This window comes from Trichoplusia ni, chromosome 11 (genome assembly GCF_003590095.1).
Source record: "Trichoplusia ni isolate ovarian cell line Hi5 chromosome 11, tn1, whole genome shotgun sequence".
NCBI classification, from domain to species: Eukaryota; Metazoa; Arthropoda; class Insecta; order Lepidoptera; family Noctuidae; genus Trichoplusia; species Trichoplusia ni.
In genome coordinates this window covers 8,399,806-8,420,169 of record NC_039488.1, presented here as the reverse complement: position 1 = coordinate 8,420,169, position 20,364 = coordinate 8,399,806, and the positions used below count along the sequence as shown (strand labels likewise).

Genomic DNA, 20,364 nt, shown 5'->3' with positions numbered 1-20,364 from the left:
ATTTTCGCCGCTACGGTGATTCATGTGAGTGTTATTTTTTTACGTCCGGTAATGCTCGCAAGCGATAAGGATCGTATAATAAAGGTAATTAGTTATGAATAAAATGATACTTTTGTAATGAAAACTTTTTACAACTTGTACACAAGTGTGGCATAACCACGAGTTAGAATATTAAACTAAAGACTTAATTTCTACGATCGAAGGGGAAATGACTTATTTCTTCAGCGTCCATCTTGCAGTTTAATGATATGTAAACATAAATTAATCAAATAATAGTGAATTTAACTTATGCGTGACGTCACCATAGTGTATAAATTATACGTAATCGTTTCTAAACTTCAAAGCAGTTTCTCTTTGTATATTTTTGTTTTTCAGAAAAAGGCAAAATACTTGCCTGTGCATTTTAGCCCTATTCCTACCAAATTAGAATCAAAATCATTTATTTGCGAAATAGGGTAGTGAAAACCGCTCTGTGGGTTTGGCTCTCCGTGTATCCCTGAAACATATGTACCCATTTTTCTAGTATTGGAAGAGACGCTTAAAAATATAGTACTTACATTCTCTTTATCCAAATCAAGTTGTGTATCCCTCTTGGGCAGCGTAAAGCTGATTGCAGACTCACATTTATTCCTCATCCTCCTCTGTTCAGTATGAAACTTCCCTGGATTCTTCAAAAACTCTCCATTCAGATTCTCTATAGACCTCGCCAGTTTGGTCTTCGATACCAGAATTGGTTTCGGTTTAATCGGGGCCGGTTTTTTGGGTTCCACGGAGGGGAATCCGTTTTCGAAATTCTGGCGTAGTTTCGCGAAGTCCGTTTTTGGGATTTCTGGTTCGCGGAGTGGGAGGTCTGGTGATGGTGCTCTGGTCTCGTATGGGATGTCGTAGATCTTTTGATCCTGGAAAGAGGGAAAATGTATGTTAAAGTATTTTGAAATATTAAGCTGTATTTGAACGGTTTGTGGAGATACAGTTAAGTTACCAATGTGAGAAATTGAGAGTTTCCTAGGGAGATATCTAAAAGGTTCAGGTCACCACGCAAAATATTATTTTGTATTCAATGTATGTATTACGTATCACGTTGTTTGTCCGCGATGGACTTCTAAACGACTTTCCCAGTTTAAATCAAATTCGCACACCGTGTAGCCTAATTTATCTTGAAAAATATGATAGGATCTCTATTTACAGTCGCAATATTATTCTTACAATTTATTTGTGTATTACCAACCCTTCCAGCTTACAGGAGGACGAAGTCGCAGGTAACAGCTAGTATGTTAAGAGGAAGGCAGATAGTATGAGTTACAAAATATCGTCATATAGTCACTCCACGACTGTAACCCAAGCTACTAGGCATTCCTCATAAAGAATTTCTCTATTCATATATTGTTTTAACAAACAAACATAATACGTTTAATAATAATATGACGTACACTTCTTTGTTTACTAATTCGATGCTGTGGGTTTGTCTGTTTTTATAAGCTATTATTTAACTTGCAATGTGTGTACACAAATCTTTTTGCCTGCATAACAATGTTTGTTGGATGTTCAGGACAAGTAATATCGTTGAAAGCGATTTACTCTAATTTGAATTTATTGCATTTGTAAAAATCTACGTTTTTTAATAAAGGTGACTGGGTCGAATTGGATACGGAAGACAAAAGGCTATTTGTTATGGCGAAACTCGGGGTAGGCCTATATCCAGCAGTATGAACGATTGCAACGCATTGCCATTCACCGACACAAAAGCGCGGACGTCTGACGTCAGAGTCTGACACTACCAATTTCCTCCCCCGAGGGAGTGAGTGTCTATGAGTATTCCCCCGCCTTATCCAGCAGTGGACCGCGATAGGCTAAGTTTACTGATTCATTGACACCCACCTCATATAGTCTAGCGTATAGTGTCTGACTCTCACTGACTAAACTTGAACCGCCGTGCTACGTCTCCCACATTTGGTCGTTTGTGGCAATGTATAGCAACTGTACACCCTTTTTTCCCGGGGAAATACTCATGGAGTTTCTCCGCCCTGGGGAAGGGGGCGAGGTATGCCAGACTCTTACCGGCTAAAATCATCGGAGTGCTTCACCCTTATCTTGTACCTGAGACCACTGGAACGTGATGCAAACTACCACGATAACTGTACACCCCTATAACTGTGTACCCCTAGTCTCTCTGGTGTTGCCTCCTGGTGGCTACCGTACTTATTTGAACCGATGACTCTCCACCTGGTAGTTTAATTCAATTTTCATGTGTTTAAGGCAGATATAACCAGGGCCTATGCGAAGAAGGCTTGCCTAACATAATACATGTCATCGTCATCGTATAAAAATGACGTATTTAAAATGACAAACTGACAATACGACCTCTTTGACTTTTTATGTAAAGTCATCTATACTAACAAACTTAGGTGTAATTAAATCTTTCGCCATTGTTAACGAATTCGACATAGGAGAAAGTTTCAACTTTCAATACTAGCTTTTTAAATATTTCGACCGTTTAGTTTCGGCTACCGATTGGATAGGAAATATTATAGACTTAAGGCAAGTAAAAGGAGGTTTCAGGTTGGAATCTAATAAAGATAAATACTTTTTCAGCAATTTCTAGTTACTTTTTAGTGGTCATCAGGCTCTATCTCATAAACTGTTATAGCTAGGCAGTTAAAACAGCAGGTATTTTTGTTGCCGCTGTGACGACAAATACTAAAAATGGATATAGAGCTTAAGCAACGTCAGTCACGGTCATAAATTGAAGGGGTGACCAATTGCTGTTAATTTTTCTTGTACGATATTTTCAGTATCTCTGCTGTTACAGTTTACAACGGTTCCATCGATGCATAAAACAAATATTTGTATGATCCACAACTGCCTGTTCTGAGTCTGGGTGAGTTGAATGTTTGTGAAGCCTCCGCGATACAAGGATTAAACTTTGCCTGACTTAGAATAAAAAAAAATACTATATACAAATTATGCGTCATGTTGCTTGTGCGCGATGGGCTCCTAACCTCCTCGACCGATATTAATCAAATTTTGCACATCGTGCGCAAGCTGCACAGATTGAAAGATAGGATAAATTTCATTTTAATTTCGGAGGTATCTAGTTCGCAGAGTCTGATAATATAAATAACTATTCTATTACTATCTATACTTCTATAAATAGAATACTTATATGAATAGATTTCGCAATAGTCAGTAGGCTTGAACACATGATACGTTTTACTTTCATCGTGCAGGTTGCTAGAGGTTGCCATGACCGCAGTAACCACGGAATTGTGTGTACATAATTATGTATGTTAAGTTTTATAGGTATAAATATTTGGTTAAAAACAAAGAAGACTGATTCCAGGTAGCCGGTATAGATAATTGTGAAAGAATTTGGGGGAGGCTTTTGTAGAGCAGTGGAAAACAGTTGCCTAGTTAAAAACATAAGCAGTGGTTAATAAGGGTTTACTGACGCTTATTTATCAGGATCGCCCGACTAGTTTCGGACTTACCTAGGTCCTTAACCATGAGATGACGACGGCGAACGAATCAAACTAAGTAAACCGCGTTATTAAATAAATTATGTTAGAGCCATGTCACGAAATTTAATGGCAAATGTGTTCGAATACAGTCTTAATGTAATGTCTGTACAGGCATTTGTGTAAAAGGGACGGCGACTTACTTCCACAACTGTTCCTTAAAATCATCTTTCTTTAAGAGGCGTACATACAATATGGCCGAAGAAACTTGGCACTTCGGAAATAAAAAAATAGGGACGATGAAAATTTTTTTTTGCCGTGTCCGTCTTGTAGATTTTTGTATAATAATGGATACGTATTTTTTAATTTGTCCCGCAAACATAAATTGACCAAATTACAGTGAATGAAACTTACGCGTGACATCACGATTGAGTATAAATTTTACCCTATCGTTACGTCACAAGCCCCCTCTCCTTAACTTTAAAGCAGTTAATCTTTGTCAAGTCTAGTTTTTCTGAAAAAGGAAAAAATACGTGTCTCATACTTTTCAATTATCTAACTGAGGGACTAATGAGATTTTTTCTTTTAATACCCAGTCATCATCCCTATTGTAAAAGCGAGATCGTATACAAGCTAGCTGTGTGAAACAGAGAGATTTGGTAGCTCCTTCACGACGATCCAAGTCACCGTATTGTACTTGTTAATGTATAAGGCTGTTAATTTGTCATTGGTTATAATTAAATTTGATTTAAGGCTATATAACTATCTCTACCTGTCAACCTTAAGTTTAAATATAGACATGGACTAGTAACAAAATATAATTATTGTAATACCGTAGTCTGTAGTACTGGCACAGGAAACTAGTATGATATTATTTAAAACTAGCTGTTGCCCGCGGCTCCGCCCGGAAAATGATCCCACGGGAACATTAGATCTGGCTAATAGCTATCCTATTTGCTAATCTATACTTCTATACTAATATATAAAGATGAAGAGTTTGATTGTTTGATTGATTGTTTGTTTGTTTGAACGCGCTAATCTCAGGAACTACTGGTCCAAATTGAAAAATTCTTTTTGTGTTGAATAGACCATTAATCGAGGAAGGCTATAAACCATCACGCTGTGACTAATAGGAGCGAAGATACAATGGAAAATATGAAAAAAACAGGGCAGGTATTAATCATAACTTAAATCTTCTACCCACGGGGACGAAGTCGCGGGCAACAGCTAGTCAAAAATAAAAATCCCATCACCACTTGGAATCAAATCAAAATACAGGTTCCCCAGTAGCAGGAAGGCAAGCTAACTTTCCGAGCAGGAAACTCAGAATACGCAGTAAATAACATTTCCGCACAAATAGCTTTCGATCATACAAGTGTATGTGAAAGTAAATAACTCGTAACTGGTTCGGTTTGGATTCTAATGACAGTATTTCTAGGGTTCCGTAGCGAAAGGATAAAGAGACCCCTTAAGTAAAAGCTAGTGTTGAATGGGAAAAGATGGTAGACAGGTTTCAACAGGAATAAAAATTAATTTGTTATTATTTTTATTAGATTTAGAAATGTTATCTATACTAATATATAAAGCTGAAGAGTTTGTTTGTTTGTTTGAACGCGCTAATCTCAGGAACTACTGGTCCAAATTGGAAAATTCTTTTTAAGTTGAATAGACCATTCATCGAGGAAGGCTTTGGGCTATAAACCATCACGCTGCGACTAATAGGAGCGAATATACAATGGAAAATGTGAAAAAAGCAGGGCAGGTATAAATCATAACTTATATCTTTTACCCACGGGGACGAAGTCGCGGGCAACAGCTAGTATTAGATAATAATGACTCTAAGTGCGAAGTGCGAAGCTGTATGTCACTAAGGGTGTCGTTATGGTTATCATGAACAGGTTCAACATGATTTATTTGAAGGGGTTATTTTTGCTGCCGACGGATAATATATTTTTATATATCAATATTTTTTTTTCTCAATTCGTCTGTACTCTTTTTTATATTTGTTACCTCAGAACTTTGAACTGGTTGAAGCTAATTTATTGATTCTTGACTTTTACATTAAACGTGAAGTAGCTATCAATAGGCCCCAAAAATATTCAAGTTTGGCTCAGTATTCTTAATTTGTAGCAAGTTGTTATGTTTTTTTGTATAACAAATTAATATATGCACCCAATGGGACGGAACCCATCGCGCACGAATCCAACTCGCACTTTCCCGTTTTTTTTTTGTTTAATCTGTTTATAAGTTGATGACGGTTGATTTGCGCGTTGGCAAATTACTGTGAATGGTCATTAGTCTTTCATAGAGATCTCATTTGAACTTATAGCTGTCAGATCGAAGTAATCATCATAACTGGCCTGGTTGTTTAGAGGTAAGTGGACCTGAATGGTATACCGGAGGGTTCGACTCCAGAACAGTTTTTGAGAAAGTATATAGTCACTAGGTTTTCGCCCGCGGCTTCGCCCGCGTCGAGGTCGGTTGTATCGCGTTTCCAAGAGAACTCTTCAAAATTCCGGGATAAAAACTATCCCATGTTCTTTCTCAAAATCTATCTCTGTACCAAATTTCATTTAAATCAGTTCTTTGGTTTAGACTTTAATAATAAGCTTACTCTCTCCTAAAACTTTATGTTATGATGTATTTATGTGATCTATTCATAAGTTTTACCATCTAATAATACATGTGTAATGCAATAAAACTATTGAGTATTGAGTCTCGATCTCAGTAGCGTAAACTGAAAGAGGTCTATGTCCAGCAGTGGACTGATGATGATGATGTTATTGATGTTGATATTAACAGATTCGGAACTAGTAAAAGTGAATATTACCACCACTAGGTGACCAATACCACTCCAGACACGTTTACCACAACAAGAATAATATAAAAGTAATGATCTGCCAACCGTCATTGTCAATTTACGCGTGACATGTTACGCTTGTAAAGAAAATAGTTAAGCAAGAAACGTGATTTTGTCCACAAAGAAGTATTGAGTTATTGTAAAAACTATTGTTCACGTATCTATTGATTTAGGGGCCTGGTAAAGGTGAAATTTAACTAAAAAAACATCACTCAGTTTTATGGAAATCTTCCTAAAAAATTATTGCAATGTTATCAGGATTATACTTAAAAAAAGATGTATCTAATACTACACTTTGATTGTCCCACTGTTGGGCACAGGCTTCTAGATATACAGGCACAGATTACTAAATAGTTAATACAGATAATATTTGAGGGTCGATGCGCTAAATTGGTACCATCGTTGTATCTGGAATCCATAACACAAGTGCTTTAGCATCTTACTTTGGGTTCAGAACAATGTATGTGATGTTGTCCGCATTTATTTATATATTTATTAATTACTACGGGCGATTTTATAATCCTTTAATTTTAAATCAGGTTTCTCACCGTGTTTCAGTGGTGTATTAGAATAATAAAGAAAGCACATATGCTTAACTTTATAAAAGTCACATTGGTTCACTCACAAACAGTTAATTAGGACACTTGCAGATTTTATTATATTTTTTTAACAATAAAAACTTACAATTTACTTCAAATAAGACTAAGACATTTTTGCATTGATTTTTCCACGTTTTTACACACTCACTTTTCTTGTTTGTTTGTCGTTCCGGTTGGATTCTGGCATCTCAATTTTGAGGCATTTCCCGATAACACAGCAGGCTGAAATAATTTCGGAGTAGCTTCTAACCCGATGACAACGCCATAGACAATTTTGAAAAATTTAATTTGGTGACATTTAAAAACGTGGATTTTTAGATTTTTATATCTATTATGGGACAAAACAAAACCGATTCATCCAATCCAAAGTTCAGGATTAACAAAACACAAAAAATACGAATCAAGAACACACCTTTTTCAAATCGGTTGAAAACGCCAAAAACTATCCACGAATAACTCAGCACCCTACCATTATGCTCAAATGATGCAATAGCCAGCCACCGTATCGGGGGTACGATATCCGTTATATTGTCTTGAGATCATAACACTTAGGTAACAGCTAAGTTCATTGTAAATGTTATTTTCTTTAAGTTTTATTACGGTTGTTGTTTTGTTTCTTTGGTTTCAAGACCTGATTGTTTGAATTTTTGATGTTTAAACTAAAATTATTTTTGTAGTTGGTTAATATTTTTTCTATGGTTGGCGTTGGTAAGTTGAAATTGCATATCAGTCAATCTTTATGACGACCTCCGTGGTCGAGTGGCGTACGCACCGGTTTCAAGGTGTCGCTAGCTCTGAGTTCCCGGGTTCGATCCCCGGTCGGGTCAATGTAAAAATTCACATTTCTACATTGTCTCGGGTCTGGGTGTTTGTGGTACCTCCGTTGTATCGGAATTCCATAACACAAGTGCTTTGGCAACTTACTTTTGGTTCAGAACAATGTATGTGATGTTGTCCGCATTTATTTATTTTCAAGAATTCGTAGATATTAGGTAAATATACTTGGAATTGACTGTCTGAAACTTAACTAACAATACTGTATTATTTGTACCTATTCATATAACAAATGTTATACGTATTATTAGCGCATATATCACAATATACAATAAAGCTTTTTACATTTTGAGGTACGAAAGGCAAAATAAAATCCATTCAGAAACCCAACCTACATTTTCCTATTCCTATAACGACATATTCGTGTTCAACGTAGTGAACTTGATACCATTATTATTGAAATAAAAAACAGGTATTGGATAACACCTTTGTTTTTACATATAAACGCTATAGCCTAAATCGTGACTAACTTATTATTAACTAGCAAATCAAGTTTACGCGTTCAACTTGTTATGTTCCGAGTATATTCAATGGTTGAAACTTATCTATAATATTGTAAATAGTATAAAATCTTATTTAAGTGTACTTAGGAGCTGGTGGCTAGACTCCGACAGCGCAATTTGATGGATCACAGGTTAAGCGACACTTCATACGGTCGGCTCTTGGATGGGTGACAATCAATGTCGTGACAATTTCCTGTTTCGGAAGACACGTAATTGTGGATCCCGGCTGTTATTAACACATCTTTGACAGTCGTTACAGGTAGTCAGAAGTTTGAAAGAAGCTTGAAAAGTCTGACAACCAGTCTAACCAAGGGGTATCGTGTTGTCCAGGTAACTGGGTTGAGGAGGTCAGATAGGCAGTCGCTCCTTGTAAAACACGGGTACTTAGCCAGTTAGGCTAGAAGCTGACCACAACATAGTAGAGAAAAGGCTAGGCTGATGATGATGGTTACAGACGTATTTTGTTACACGTGATTATCCTCATTCTGTCTAACCTCATAATAGTGACACTGTTAATTCTATTAATTTCTAAATATTAATATATGTAAACTATCTATTATATAACTTAGTATTTCTAGTCTTTAGTCAGTTTTTTTATAAACTAGTTAACTAAAATCAGGTTTTTAAAATTGATTATTTATAAGAACATCTCATTTTGGATCTTGTAATGTATTTCTAGGTCATTATTAGGGTATTCACAAAAAAAACACGGTTTAGTCCATCCGATAGATTTTCAAAAAATATAAGACGGGTTTTTTTTTCTCGTAAACAAAATATTGAGGATTACTGTGATTCAAAATCTCGTGTGACGTCACTTACCAGTAAACTTTACGAGCAAGTGAGCTTTAAATCTTCCTTATATCATTTAGATAGTTTTTCTTGAAATGTGTTGGTGTTTAGAAATATGCTCTATTATTGTCAACTATATCACTTGGTAATTGCCAACATTCCTACTTTTTAAATATCTGGTCAATTTAGAAATCCAAGGTTAGATAAGATCACACTAGACTAGAAATTCTTAGTATTTTGAATGATAGTTATAAAGTATACGTGAAAGTTTTTATCGGATTCTCTTATTCGATACAGCTTGAATGAGGGTGTAAGCTGCCAAATAGACCTTGAGGTGTGGACCTGAGCAACTCGATACTCCTTAGTCAGACTGGTTGTCAGACTTTCAAGCTTCTGACTACCTGTTACGACTGTCAAAGGTATGAATAACAGCCGGGACCCACAATTTAACGCGTCTTCCTAAACTCGGAGGAACTCGTTATGACATAGATGGTCACCCATCTACGGAACAACCGTGTCAAGCGTAGCTTAATCTGTGATCGTTTCACTTATGCAGTTATAGCTTAGCCACGAACTCCTCCAAACAACAAAACATGTACTCATGGGTCGGTTTTAAAAAGTTAGTACCTAAAGTGGAAAAATTGAACCCGCATGCTACTTGACAGGTGACAGATGAACGGACAGGACGAAATCATTTATTAGTTACTCATAATCCTACTATTATCATACTAATTATAAAAACGCGAAGGTTTATATAAATGGGTGGACGGAACGAGGGGAAAACATCGATGTTTGTTCCTCTTTCACGTAAAAACCACTGAACGGATTTAGACGAAACTTGGTAAACAGATAGTTTATAATCCGGATTAACATGTAGGATAGTTTTTATCCCGATTTCGTGTCCTATCTGATTTGTAGCGGGCAGGCCCGAGGACAACAGCCAAGACAATGTGCAAAAAAGCAAAATTCAAATAGAGTCTAAAATCATTACTACATATCTATACTAGCTGTTGCCCGCGACTTCGTCCCCGTGGGTTAAAGATATAAGTTATGATTTATACCTGCCCTATTTTTCACATTTTCCTTTGTATCTTCGCTCCTATTAGTCGCAGCGTGATGGTTTATAGCCTAAAGCCTTTCTCAATAATGGTCTATTCAACACAAAAAGAATTTTTCAATTTAGACCAGTAGTTCCTGAGATTAGCGCGTTTAAACAAACCAACAAACAAACTCTTCAGCTTTATATATTAGTATATAGATATAACCAAGTCTTCTGCAATAGCACCAAGCTTTACGGAGACAAAATACTACAAATGCAAGAATCGTGTACTCAAAACAAAATTGAATCTGAGAACCGACAACAAAAATAAAGTGTATTAAAAGACAGATTGTTTTACATTCTTTCGGTCTTGTTATTTGGCACTATTTCGAGTGGGAACTAGGTTTAATTATAATACAATGGGTATGTATTGCGGTAATGTGACGTTTGCAGGGCTGGTGGTAAAATCGTTTGGATTTAAAGGTATTTAAAATGTCTTTGGAGTCGGAAGTAGCTAAGGAAAGGCTGAAAGGTAGAATGTAGATGATTGAGATCTGGAAGATGTATTTCTGTCTTTTTGGAGTTCCGTTCCCAAAGGGAGGTGTTTTTCCGTCTTTTTAGAGATTTTAAGACACTTCAAACAAAGGATGTTCTCAGTTTGATTTTTTGTATGTATGTATATATGTTTGTCCGCGATTATCTCGCGTTTGGTTGAAGCAATTTGGATGTGGTTTTAAAAAAAGTGTTTGTTACATTTGTACAAATGTCTTCACATATATTACCTTCCTTCTTTACAAAAAAAAACAAATCTCTGCACAAAGTACTACAGAGCAATTGTTGTTACCATCATCAGAAATACAAAATGGCCGTCGTTCGTATCACAACCAGACCCGATCAGGCAGAATCTTTGAATACAAAAACTAGCATGAAATCCCATCGACACGCATTCTTCCACACCGGAATAAAATAGATTACAATACTTTTGACTACACAAAACGGGCAGTGACGTCATAATGACAGCTCTTACTCGGTACTGAGTCAGCCCTGCGTTGACGGCTATTGTCTTATGATTATCTAAGTAGCGTAAATGAGCACGGTGATCTTTATAAGAGGAGTTCCGGTTTTTTGGTAGCTTTATTTGTGTGTAAGATGTTGTTTGAGAGATGGGTGTCGAGGGTTCCGTGGATGAACGTGTGGGTTTAATGAGAATGCTAAGCTGCGATAGTTATATTTTTTATGACTTCGTTACTGACTTCGTTAGGGGGGTAAATGGCCACCCATCAAACTGATTGACTGTTTTTTTATACACAGACTTTCTGGTTTGTCGTTCCGGTTGGGTTTTTGTTTGTTACTCAATTTTGAGGCACTTCCCGAAAAGCCAGCAGGCTGAAATTTTTGGTGTAGCTTCAAACCCAATGACAATGCAATTTACAATTTTAAAAACGACTGGACCGATTTTGATAAAATTTTAATGAAGTAACATGTAAAAACGTGGGTATTTCGATTTTTTATTATCTTTTAATTATTATTATTCGTTGTATGTATGTATTTCGGCAAAACCAATACATGATAGTCCTAAAACTCTAATATCATGTTCTTCATCCGAACAGTCCACAACTGGTCCTAGGCTCAATAAACCTCAAAGAGCTTTCTAATTTAAGTACCCCAGATTAAATGAACCAGTAATTAAATACCAAAACTATCGATATCGATACACATCCATCACTAATCATTGAAAGAGACAGATGGGCACCGCCGCGCCCCGCGATAGCCTATGATACGAAATAATTGCGCAAAAAAACGGTCAATGTCATAACAATTAAACGATAAGGGATCCGTATGTGGTCGTTAATTATTTATAGTTCAAAACAACATGTTCGAATTTGAATGTTTAACCGTCATAAATAAAAACGAGAAGATAGTTAAGCTATGCTTGAATGGTGCGTAGATGGGTGACCATTTATGTCATAAAGATTCCCTTCGTGTTTTGGAGGCACGTTAAATTGAGGGTCTCGGCTGTTATTCAACCTTGACAGTCGTTAAAGGTAGTCAGAAGCTAGAAAGTGTTGTCCAGGTTGGGTTGAGGAAGTCAGATAGGTAGTCGCTCCTTGTAAAACACTGGTACTTAGTCGAATCCAGTTGTTCCGTGGATGGTTGACCATTTATGTCATAAAGAGTTCCTTCGTGTTTCGGAAGACTCCATTAAATTGTGGGTCCCGGCTGTGTAAGAAGCTAGAAAGCCAGCCAACCGCTCTAACTAAGGGGTATCGTGTTGCCCACGTTGGGTTGAGGAGGTCAGATAGACAGGCGCTCCTTGTAAAGCTTAAGAGGCAACAACTTTTTCCAACATAGCCAAAATTTCCTTCATAAAATATTTTTTGCTTTGATAGCCATAATTGAACTTCAACTTCATCACAGACCAAAGCAACCTAGACTTTAGAACTAGATTTAATTAGGATTTCCTTACAAAACAAACAAAGATTTCACATTGAAAGATAAAGAGTTCATTGAAAATAAATGATGACATTTGATTAGTTGTATCGTAAAGAGATTTTATGATCAATCCGCCAATAGCTGATTATTTATATAGATTTTAAAATAGACAAATCTGTCTGTCTATTTATGTAAGTGATTGTGAGAGATAAGATTTTAAAGGCAGATAGCTTATCAGGTATACAATCTAGTAAAGATATGATAAGCCTATTTTTTTAAGAAGATTGTAATTTTTTTTAAGCAATCATGTATGGATTTTTAAACCGACTTTAAACAGGAGAGAGTTTTCAATTCGTCTGTATTTTATTTATTTATTATGTAGTTCATTTAAAAACAGAACAGAATTACATAGTATTACACTATTTTAAGCCCGTTTTAGATCCTACTTCTGGGCAAATGTGTCCCCCTTTCTCTTCCACACCTTTCCATCATTTGCGATTTCCAGCCACGTATTAAACTATAGAATAACAATATACGATAAACAAACTCTTCAGCTTTATATATATGTAAGTATAGAAGTATAGATTAAAACAGTAACTTTATTAAGACTTTCAAAAAGACACAAATACATACGTAGGTGAATGAGACACGTGTAAAGTAACCCCGAAAGGTCAAAGGTGACTGCACAAGTTGATAAGAAGATAAACATATTGCTATCTCGTTGCATAACATGAACTTCTTTATAAGCGAAAACTGTATAGTATTTTAATTGACAAAGAAAGAGCATTAATTCTATTTGGACGTGGTATCGTAGCTCTGAAACGAATGTACCGATTTTGATGATGCATTTTGTTGTAAGAAAATGTAATTTGTTATTAAAGTACGAGCTGTTTCCCGCGACTTTGTCCGCTTGTTTAGGAAATAGGATATTTTCTCGTAATAAATCGTAGCAAATGTGTTAATCCAGGGTGTCAACTAACTCCATACCAAATTTCATTAAAGTCGGTTCAGCCGTTTTGACGTGAAGAAGTAACAAATATACACACTCACAAACTTTTGCCTTTATAATATTAGTTGGATATAATTATCGCGTAATTATTTATTTGAAAAGGTTTACTCACGCGTTTGTATAAAAATTACCCGTCCAGTTTTAGATACAACCGGAGTTCTTAATCATGAGCTGACGCGGCGATTGGCAAGCGATTCGAAATAACTGGGGTTGGGACGGCAATGACTCCTTACATTACCATTTGAAATATTTTCATGAAACCATGCAAAACAACCATATATATCTCTACTAGTTTTTGCCCGCGACTCCGTCTGCGTGGACTTCAGTTTACAGCGTTCGGTGGTTCCCGTTTCCATTGAAATACATCCCCTTAGTCATTTTATAGCTTTTACACACCTTTTCTATTTTCCCTCGGGAACTATTTCAAAAATCGGAATAAAAGGTATCTATGTTCTCTTCCATGTCAATGGCTATATCCATGCCAAATTTCGTCTAAATCCGTTCAGCCATTTTTGCGTGATTGAGTGATAAACATCCACACTTTCACATTTATAATATTAGTGAGGATATTATGCAAATCGACGTACATTGTTATGACACATTTGGCCTGTGTTTTTATTATATTAGTATATGACCTATATTATTAAACACTAAATGAAAGTAGATATACATACTGTCTTGGATGTCAATTCTCAAGGCAAAAACCTGGGCCCCGATTCTGTTATTTACAATGGCCGATCGATGAATGGAAATTGGAAATAAAAGTTGGTCGCAAGCAGAAGCTTGGTTACAGAACCGGGTTAGCGAGTATAAGCGAAGTGTTCTATAGAGCTAATGATAACTTAATATCATCATCCTAGCCTTTTTCCAACTATGTTGTGGTCGACGTCCAGTCTAACCGGATGCAGCTAAGTACCAGTGTTTTACCAGGAGCGACTGCCTATCTGACCTCCTCAACACAGTTATAGGCAACAAGATACCCCTTAGAAAGGTGTCAGACTTTCTATCTTCTGCCTACCTGTAACGACTGACAAAGATGTATGAATAACAGCCGGGACCCACAATTTAACGTGCTTCTGAAACACGCAGGGACTCGTTATGACATAGATCACAAATCCCACGACCGAAATTATCAAGCCTTGCTTAACAAGTGATCGATCAATTGTTCAATTGTATCTAATTCACGAGCTCCTCTTAAAACTTAATACACAAACAATACATGACATTTACACACGAAAAAAGCTATATAAAGTCACATTTCCGACTTGAACTTTCTCTCATAATAATGATAAAAACAAGAGTTTTATTGATATTGTCATTATTTTGCACGAAACAGTTATCTTTGTACGATCATGTTATATAAATTATTGTTGCATCATCATGTCATCTTGTACTTTGTAGGTATTTATTTAATGAAGTTAACAAGAACTTTATATAATCAATACTAATATATAAAGCTGAAGAGTTTGTTTGTTTGTTTAAACGCGCTAATCTCAGGAACTTCTGGTTCAAATTGAAAAATTATTTTTGTTTTGAATAGACCATTCATCGAGAAAGGCTTTAGGCTATATACCATCACACTGCGACTAATAAGAGCGAAGATACAATGGAAAATGTGGAAAAAACAGGGCAGGTATAAATCATAGCTTATACCTTCTAACCACGCGGACGAAGTCGCGGGCAACAGCTAGTGCTATGATATTGACGAGAAATCTTTTTGTCTATCGGTTCCTGAAACTACAAAAGTCTTCGATGCCTTATTAAATGATGCACGCGTAACGTCAGCTCATGATTAAGGACTCCGGTTGGGTCCGAAACTAGTCGGGCGATCCCGATAAATACGCGCGAGTAAACCGTTGCATCATTTAATAATGAATCTTTGATGCCGTTTTTCTTTTATTTTTGTTGTTTCCTTAAGGGGTATCTCTGGTAATAACAAATCGATTTTAAAATGAGTTTTCATGTTTAAATGGTATGTCGTTGCGTTGTTGTTACTATTTATGACTACGGATCGATTTTGTAGTTTATTTTGAATCACAATAAGTATAATAAAAATCTAGACCGTCATTAAATTACAGTAAACAGAAACGAGTATTTTATATTTTCTTATCAATGTGAAATTAAACAGTATTTCAGATTTCTATGCAGTTTGACGGGCTTTGCTTGGTTTACCGAAGCATTTGGTGGGACTTAATTAAATAAAATAAATTCCTTGAATCGCGGGGTGTTTCACAAACATACAAGTCACATGCACAAATACACCCAGACTCAGGACAAGCATTCGTGGATCACACTGTAAGCGTGGTGATCAATGCTCAATTCTCTCCTATTTTGAGAGAGGCCTGTGCTCAAAATGGGAATGTTATAAATTGGACCCTTTATCAACAAAATCTACTGTTTTAAAGATAATGTGTGTTTACATACTTCAATTTGTTACCTGAACTTTTTGGTAACATGTCTAAATGAGGAAGCATCTAAAAAAATCCGACTTCCCTTTGAACATAAATTAAAATTGCAATCCACTTGGAACGTTATCTAAAAATAAACAACAATTGATTTGAAACATGTGTTTTTGATGTTTCCACCCCACTTGAGTTATATTTAGACGGCGCTATTTTTAAATCATGGGGAGTTTTTAAATAATCTTCGTAAACAATGTATGAGAGTCGTCATAAGGAAGTATCGACAAACTTTAATAATAGCTCATTATAGTGATTTTAATTGAGTAATGTCCAGTTGTAAATAGATTTGTATTTTTTACGTTGTTCGTATAATAATCTATACTAATATATAAAGCTGAAGAGTTTGTTTGTTTGTTTGTTTGTTTGTTTGAACGCGCTAATCTCAGGAACTACTGGTTCGAATTGAAAAATTCTTTTTGTGTTGTATAGACCATTTATCAAGGAAGGCTATAGGCTATATAACATCACGCTGCGACTAATAGGAGCGAAGATACAATCGATCACGTGGACGAAGTCGCGGGCAACAGCTAGTATCTTTATAAGGCGTCTATAAACGGTATACAGGGTGGAAGGGACGTCATACCGTTAAACGGTTTGTTCATGCGGCTTGCTCGCAACCCCGCCACTGCTTCAGCTCATGATTGAATGATGAATTGAACAATTTGACGTCACTTTCGGTTAGATTTGCGCGAGAGCGATGACCGACGAGTACCTTTACGAATCAGCTGATCGGGAGCAGTTTTTAGTGTTTTATTTACATTCCCTTTTTTCGTGAAAATGGCTAAATAATGATTTTCGTTATGAAAATATTATTGATATAGGTAGGAAAAATGATTTTATGACACATAAAATTAAAAAAACGCGAACGAAAAATGCAATTTTCATGAAAAGAACAATGAAAAATTCCAACGCAGGGGAGTCTGGAATCATGTCCAGAACCCCTGGACCAAAGGGATCGGTATGACGTCCCTACCATCCTGTATAACGTCGTCTCTTTTCCACATCGGTATGTTTCATATTATCACTTTAAGTGGTGATCGCGGGCACCAACAGTCCAACACCAACTGACATTCAAAATAAATGCGATTTTGATTGGTTTTCACTTTCATATGTGTACACAATGATATGAAAGTTTCGTATATTATTTGGAATACTCTGATTGGTTGCAGTTATAAACGGTTGATTTCTAAAAGGATTAAATTGTTGCATGTATGTATGTATAATACTACTAGCTTTTCGCCCGCGGCTTCGCCCGCGTCGAGGACGGTTATATCGCGTTTCCAAAAGAACTCTTCAAAAGTCCGGGATTAAAACTATCAAATGTTTTTTCTCAAGGTCAACTCTATCTCTGTACCAAATTTCATTAAAATCAGTTCAGTGGTTTAGACGTGAAAGCGTAACAGAGAGACAGACAGAGTTACTTTTGCGTTTATAATATCAACACGTATTATAATTTACATTATACATTAAATCTCACATAATCTCATACATATTAATGTTATATTTATGTAATATAACATAGTAAGTTACGAAAACCACACATAATTACTTAAATGTATGTCTGGTATTTTCAAATTGCAACATCTTTATGATTAACCTAGATTTTTTGGGTATTCTTTATGAATAACGTGTGACGTTAAAATAAAACCATATAGCCGTTACGAATGCACGTATATTATACGTATAGAATATTATACACGCACGTATATTATACATTAGATAACTGGCCTGCTGGTCTAGTGGTTAGTGACCCTGACTGCTATGCCGGAGGACGTGGGTTCGATTCCCACCCAAGACAAATGTTTGTGTATGAGCACGATTATTTGTTCTGTTTCTGGATGTTATTTATCTATATTAAGTATGTATTCAGAAATATATAAGTATGTTTATCAGTTGTCTAGTGCTCATAATACAAGCTTTGCTTAGTTTGAGACTAGATGGCGTTATGTACGCCATTTTTTACCAAATTCTCTTCGTCATAGAATTCTTTGTTTACGCACGTATTTTGCTTTCTGACTGCGAATGGTACAATTAATTTTAAACGGTCAATAACCTCTCAATACCAGATGTATTGCAAAATATTTCGCAAGCAGGTGCAAGGGAAACTTGTTCACTAACTCTGAACAAACCGGTTAAAGGGAAGAGTAAAGTCTATGCAATATACTATAGTTACTAAGACACCAGCCTGTAACTGTCCCACTGCAGGCCTCTCATACAGAGAACGAGCATTGATCACCACGCTTGTGAGCTGCCCCAAGGTGGGGCGCCATTACCGAAGCTGTTAATAACACCAGCCTGTAACTGTCCCACTGCAGGCCTCTCATACAGAGAACGAGCATTGATCACCACGCTTGTGAGCTGCCCCACGGTGGGGCGCCATTACCGAAGCTGTTAATAACACCAGCCTGTAACTGTCCCACTGCAGGCCTCTCATACAGAGAACGAGCATTGGTCACCACGCTTGTGAGCTGCCCCACGGTGGGGCGCCATTACCGAAGCTGTTAATAACACCAGCCTGTAACTGTCCCACTGCAGGCCTCTCATACAGAGAACGAGCATTCTACGAATCCCAATGGAATGCGTTTAATATGCACATAGCATACGATATTCTAATAGTCTAACACCCACTAAGGGCAGACTTGATCAATGAAGAATATATTGAATTGAGCGTTCTTGGACCAGATCCAAATAGGACAGATACGCGGAAATCCCCGAACAACCGACGTCTATACCAGATGAAGATATGTTATGAGTGTGGTAAAGGGAATGATGGATGGGGGGACGATCAAAGTGATATTAGGACTAGCTGTATCCGCGAGTTTGTCCGCGTGAAATGTAACAAAAACTTGCTTAATTTCAGGAAAAAAAAGATATTTTCTTAAGTAAAAGTAGCTTGAGTTACCCCTTTTTTATTTTCGCAGGTATATTGGTGTTACCTTAAAGTCTCACGAGTGCAGCCAAGTACCCGTGTTCTACAAGGAGCGACTGCCTATCTGCCCTCCTCAACCTGGGCAACACGTTAATCCTTAGTTAGACTGGTTGTCAGACTTTCTGGCTTCTGACTAACCGTAACGACTGTTAACGATGTAGGAACAACAGCCGGGACCCACACATGCCTTCCGCAACACGGAGGAACTCGTTATGACAAAGATGGTCATCTACGGACCGATCGCGATAAGCGTAGATCTTCTTAAGCAGGATTGTTTCGACTCCCGTGGGGAATTTAATCCTTGTGTCGCGGGACAAAAATACAAGTCACATGTACAAAGACACCCAGACTCAGAAGAAACCTTTGTGGATCACACAAACGCTTGTCCTACGCGGGGATCGAAACCGCGACACGTCGCGCCCAGTAACGCCCAGTGACCTCAACCACCCGGCTATCCGTGCAGTCAATACTAATAGCATAGCCACGAGTCCCTAGAGACAGAAAATGTCATACAATTTAAAAACCACCGCCTAACTGTCACACACACAACTTGTAAGTGACACAAAAACTTAATGTTCCGTATGTCACTTTCCCTCGCTGTGGCGCCCACGCAAGTTATAAACAATTGACTTTCGCTACATGAATAATTGATAAGCAATTATTGTAATTATTTTTGCTCGATCAATATTATTGTGGAAGGTGTGTAATGAAATACGGTTTTTATTTGGCGGGGTAATAGTCATGGATACCCGCCCTCTCGGGGTAGAGAACAGGTGGTGTCAGACTCTTACTGGGACAGGTAGTGTCAGACTAAATCTAACCACCGGGTAACGTCAGTGACACGAGGAAATGCACAGCATTGCTGCACAATGCGCGAGATTTAGTTTTGGACCTAATTGGAGTCCTTTTTATGACGTGGCTGCATTATTCTAACTACATGACTTTTTTTAATTTTCTCGTGAAGATTTTCAATTTCTTTATACTAATTTTATTTATCATTTAAGAGTGATAATACTAACATTTATTTATCGGAATTGCCTGACTAGTTTCGGAGCAAAGCGTTGTCTTTTCAGAGATTGTTACAATAGCTAAAAATATTAGATCCATTATTTTTAAATCGTCTCCCGGTGACCTCCGAAGCAGCTTTAAACACTATTAGCACACAACTTGGACCTAGAATCAATCTTTGTATGACAAAGGCACTTAGTGTAAAATATTTATTTTCTAGAAAAAAAATATTTTGTTTCTGACATTGTTACATTATGCTGGTATTATCTAGTTGTTTCCTTTAATAGAAAATTATGATAATGCCCGCATATTCCATATTCATTTTTACTTTCCTCGGTATTGAATTTTAGCTGATATTGTTTGCTTGACTGGCCTGTTGGTCTAGTGGTTAGTGACCTTGACTTCCATATCGGAGGTGGTGAATTCGATTGCCACCCAGAACAA

General features: G+C 36.9%; 1 protein-coding gene across 1 annotated transcript in view; it reads right to left on the bottom strand.

The window, feature by feature from the left end:
- Positions 1-557: 557 nt before the first annotated feature.
- LOC113498611 overlaps positions 558-20,364 on the bottom strand; it is a gene marked incomplete at its 3' end in the record, with an annotated part of 35,357 nt that continues 15,550 nt past the window's right edge. The window contains 1 exon segment of the mRNA XM_026878688.1: positions 558-899. Coding sequence (XP_026734489.1) covers positions 558-899 — 342 coding nt within the window.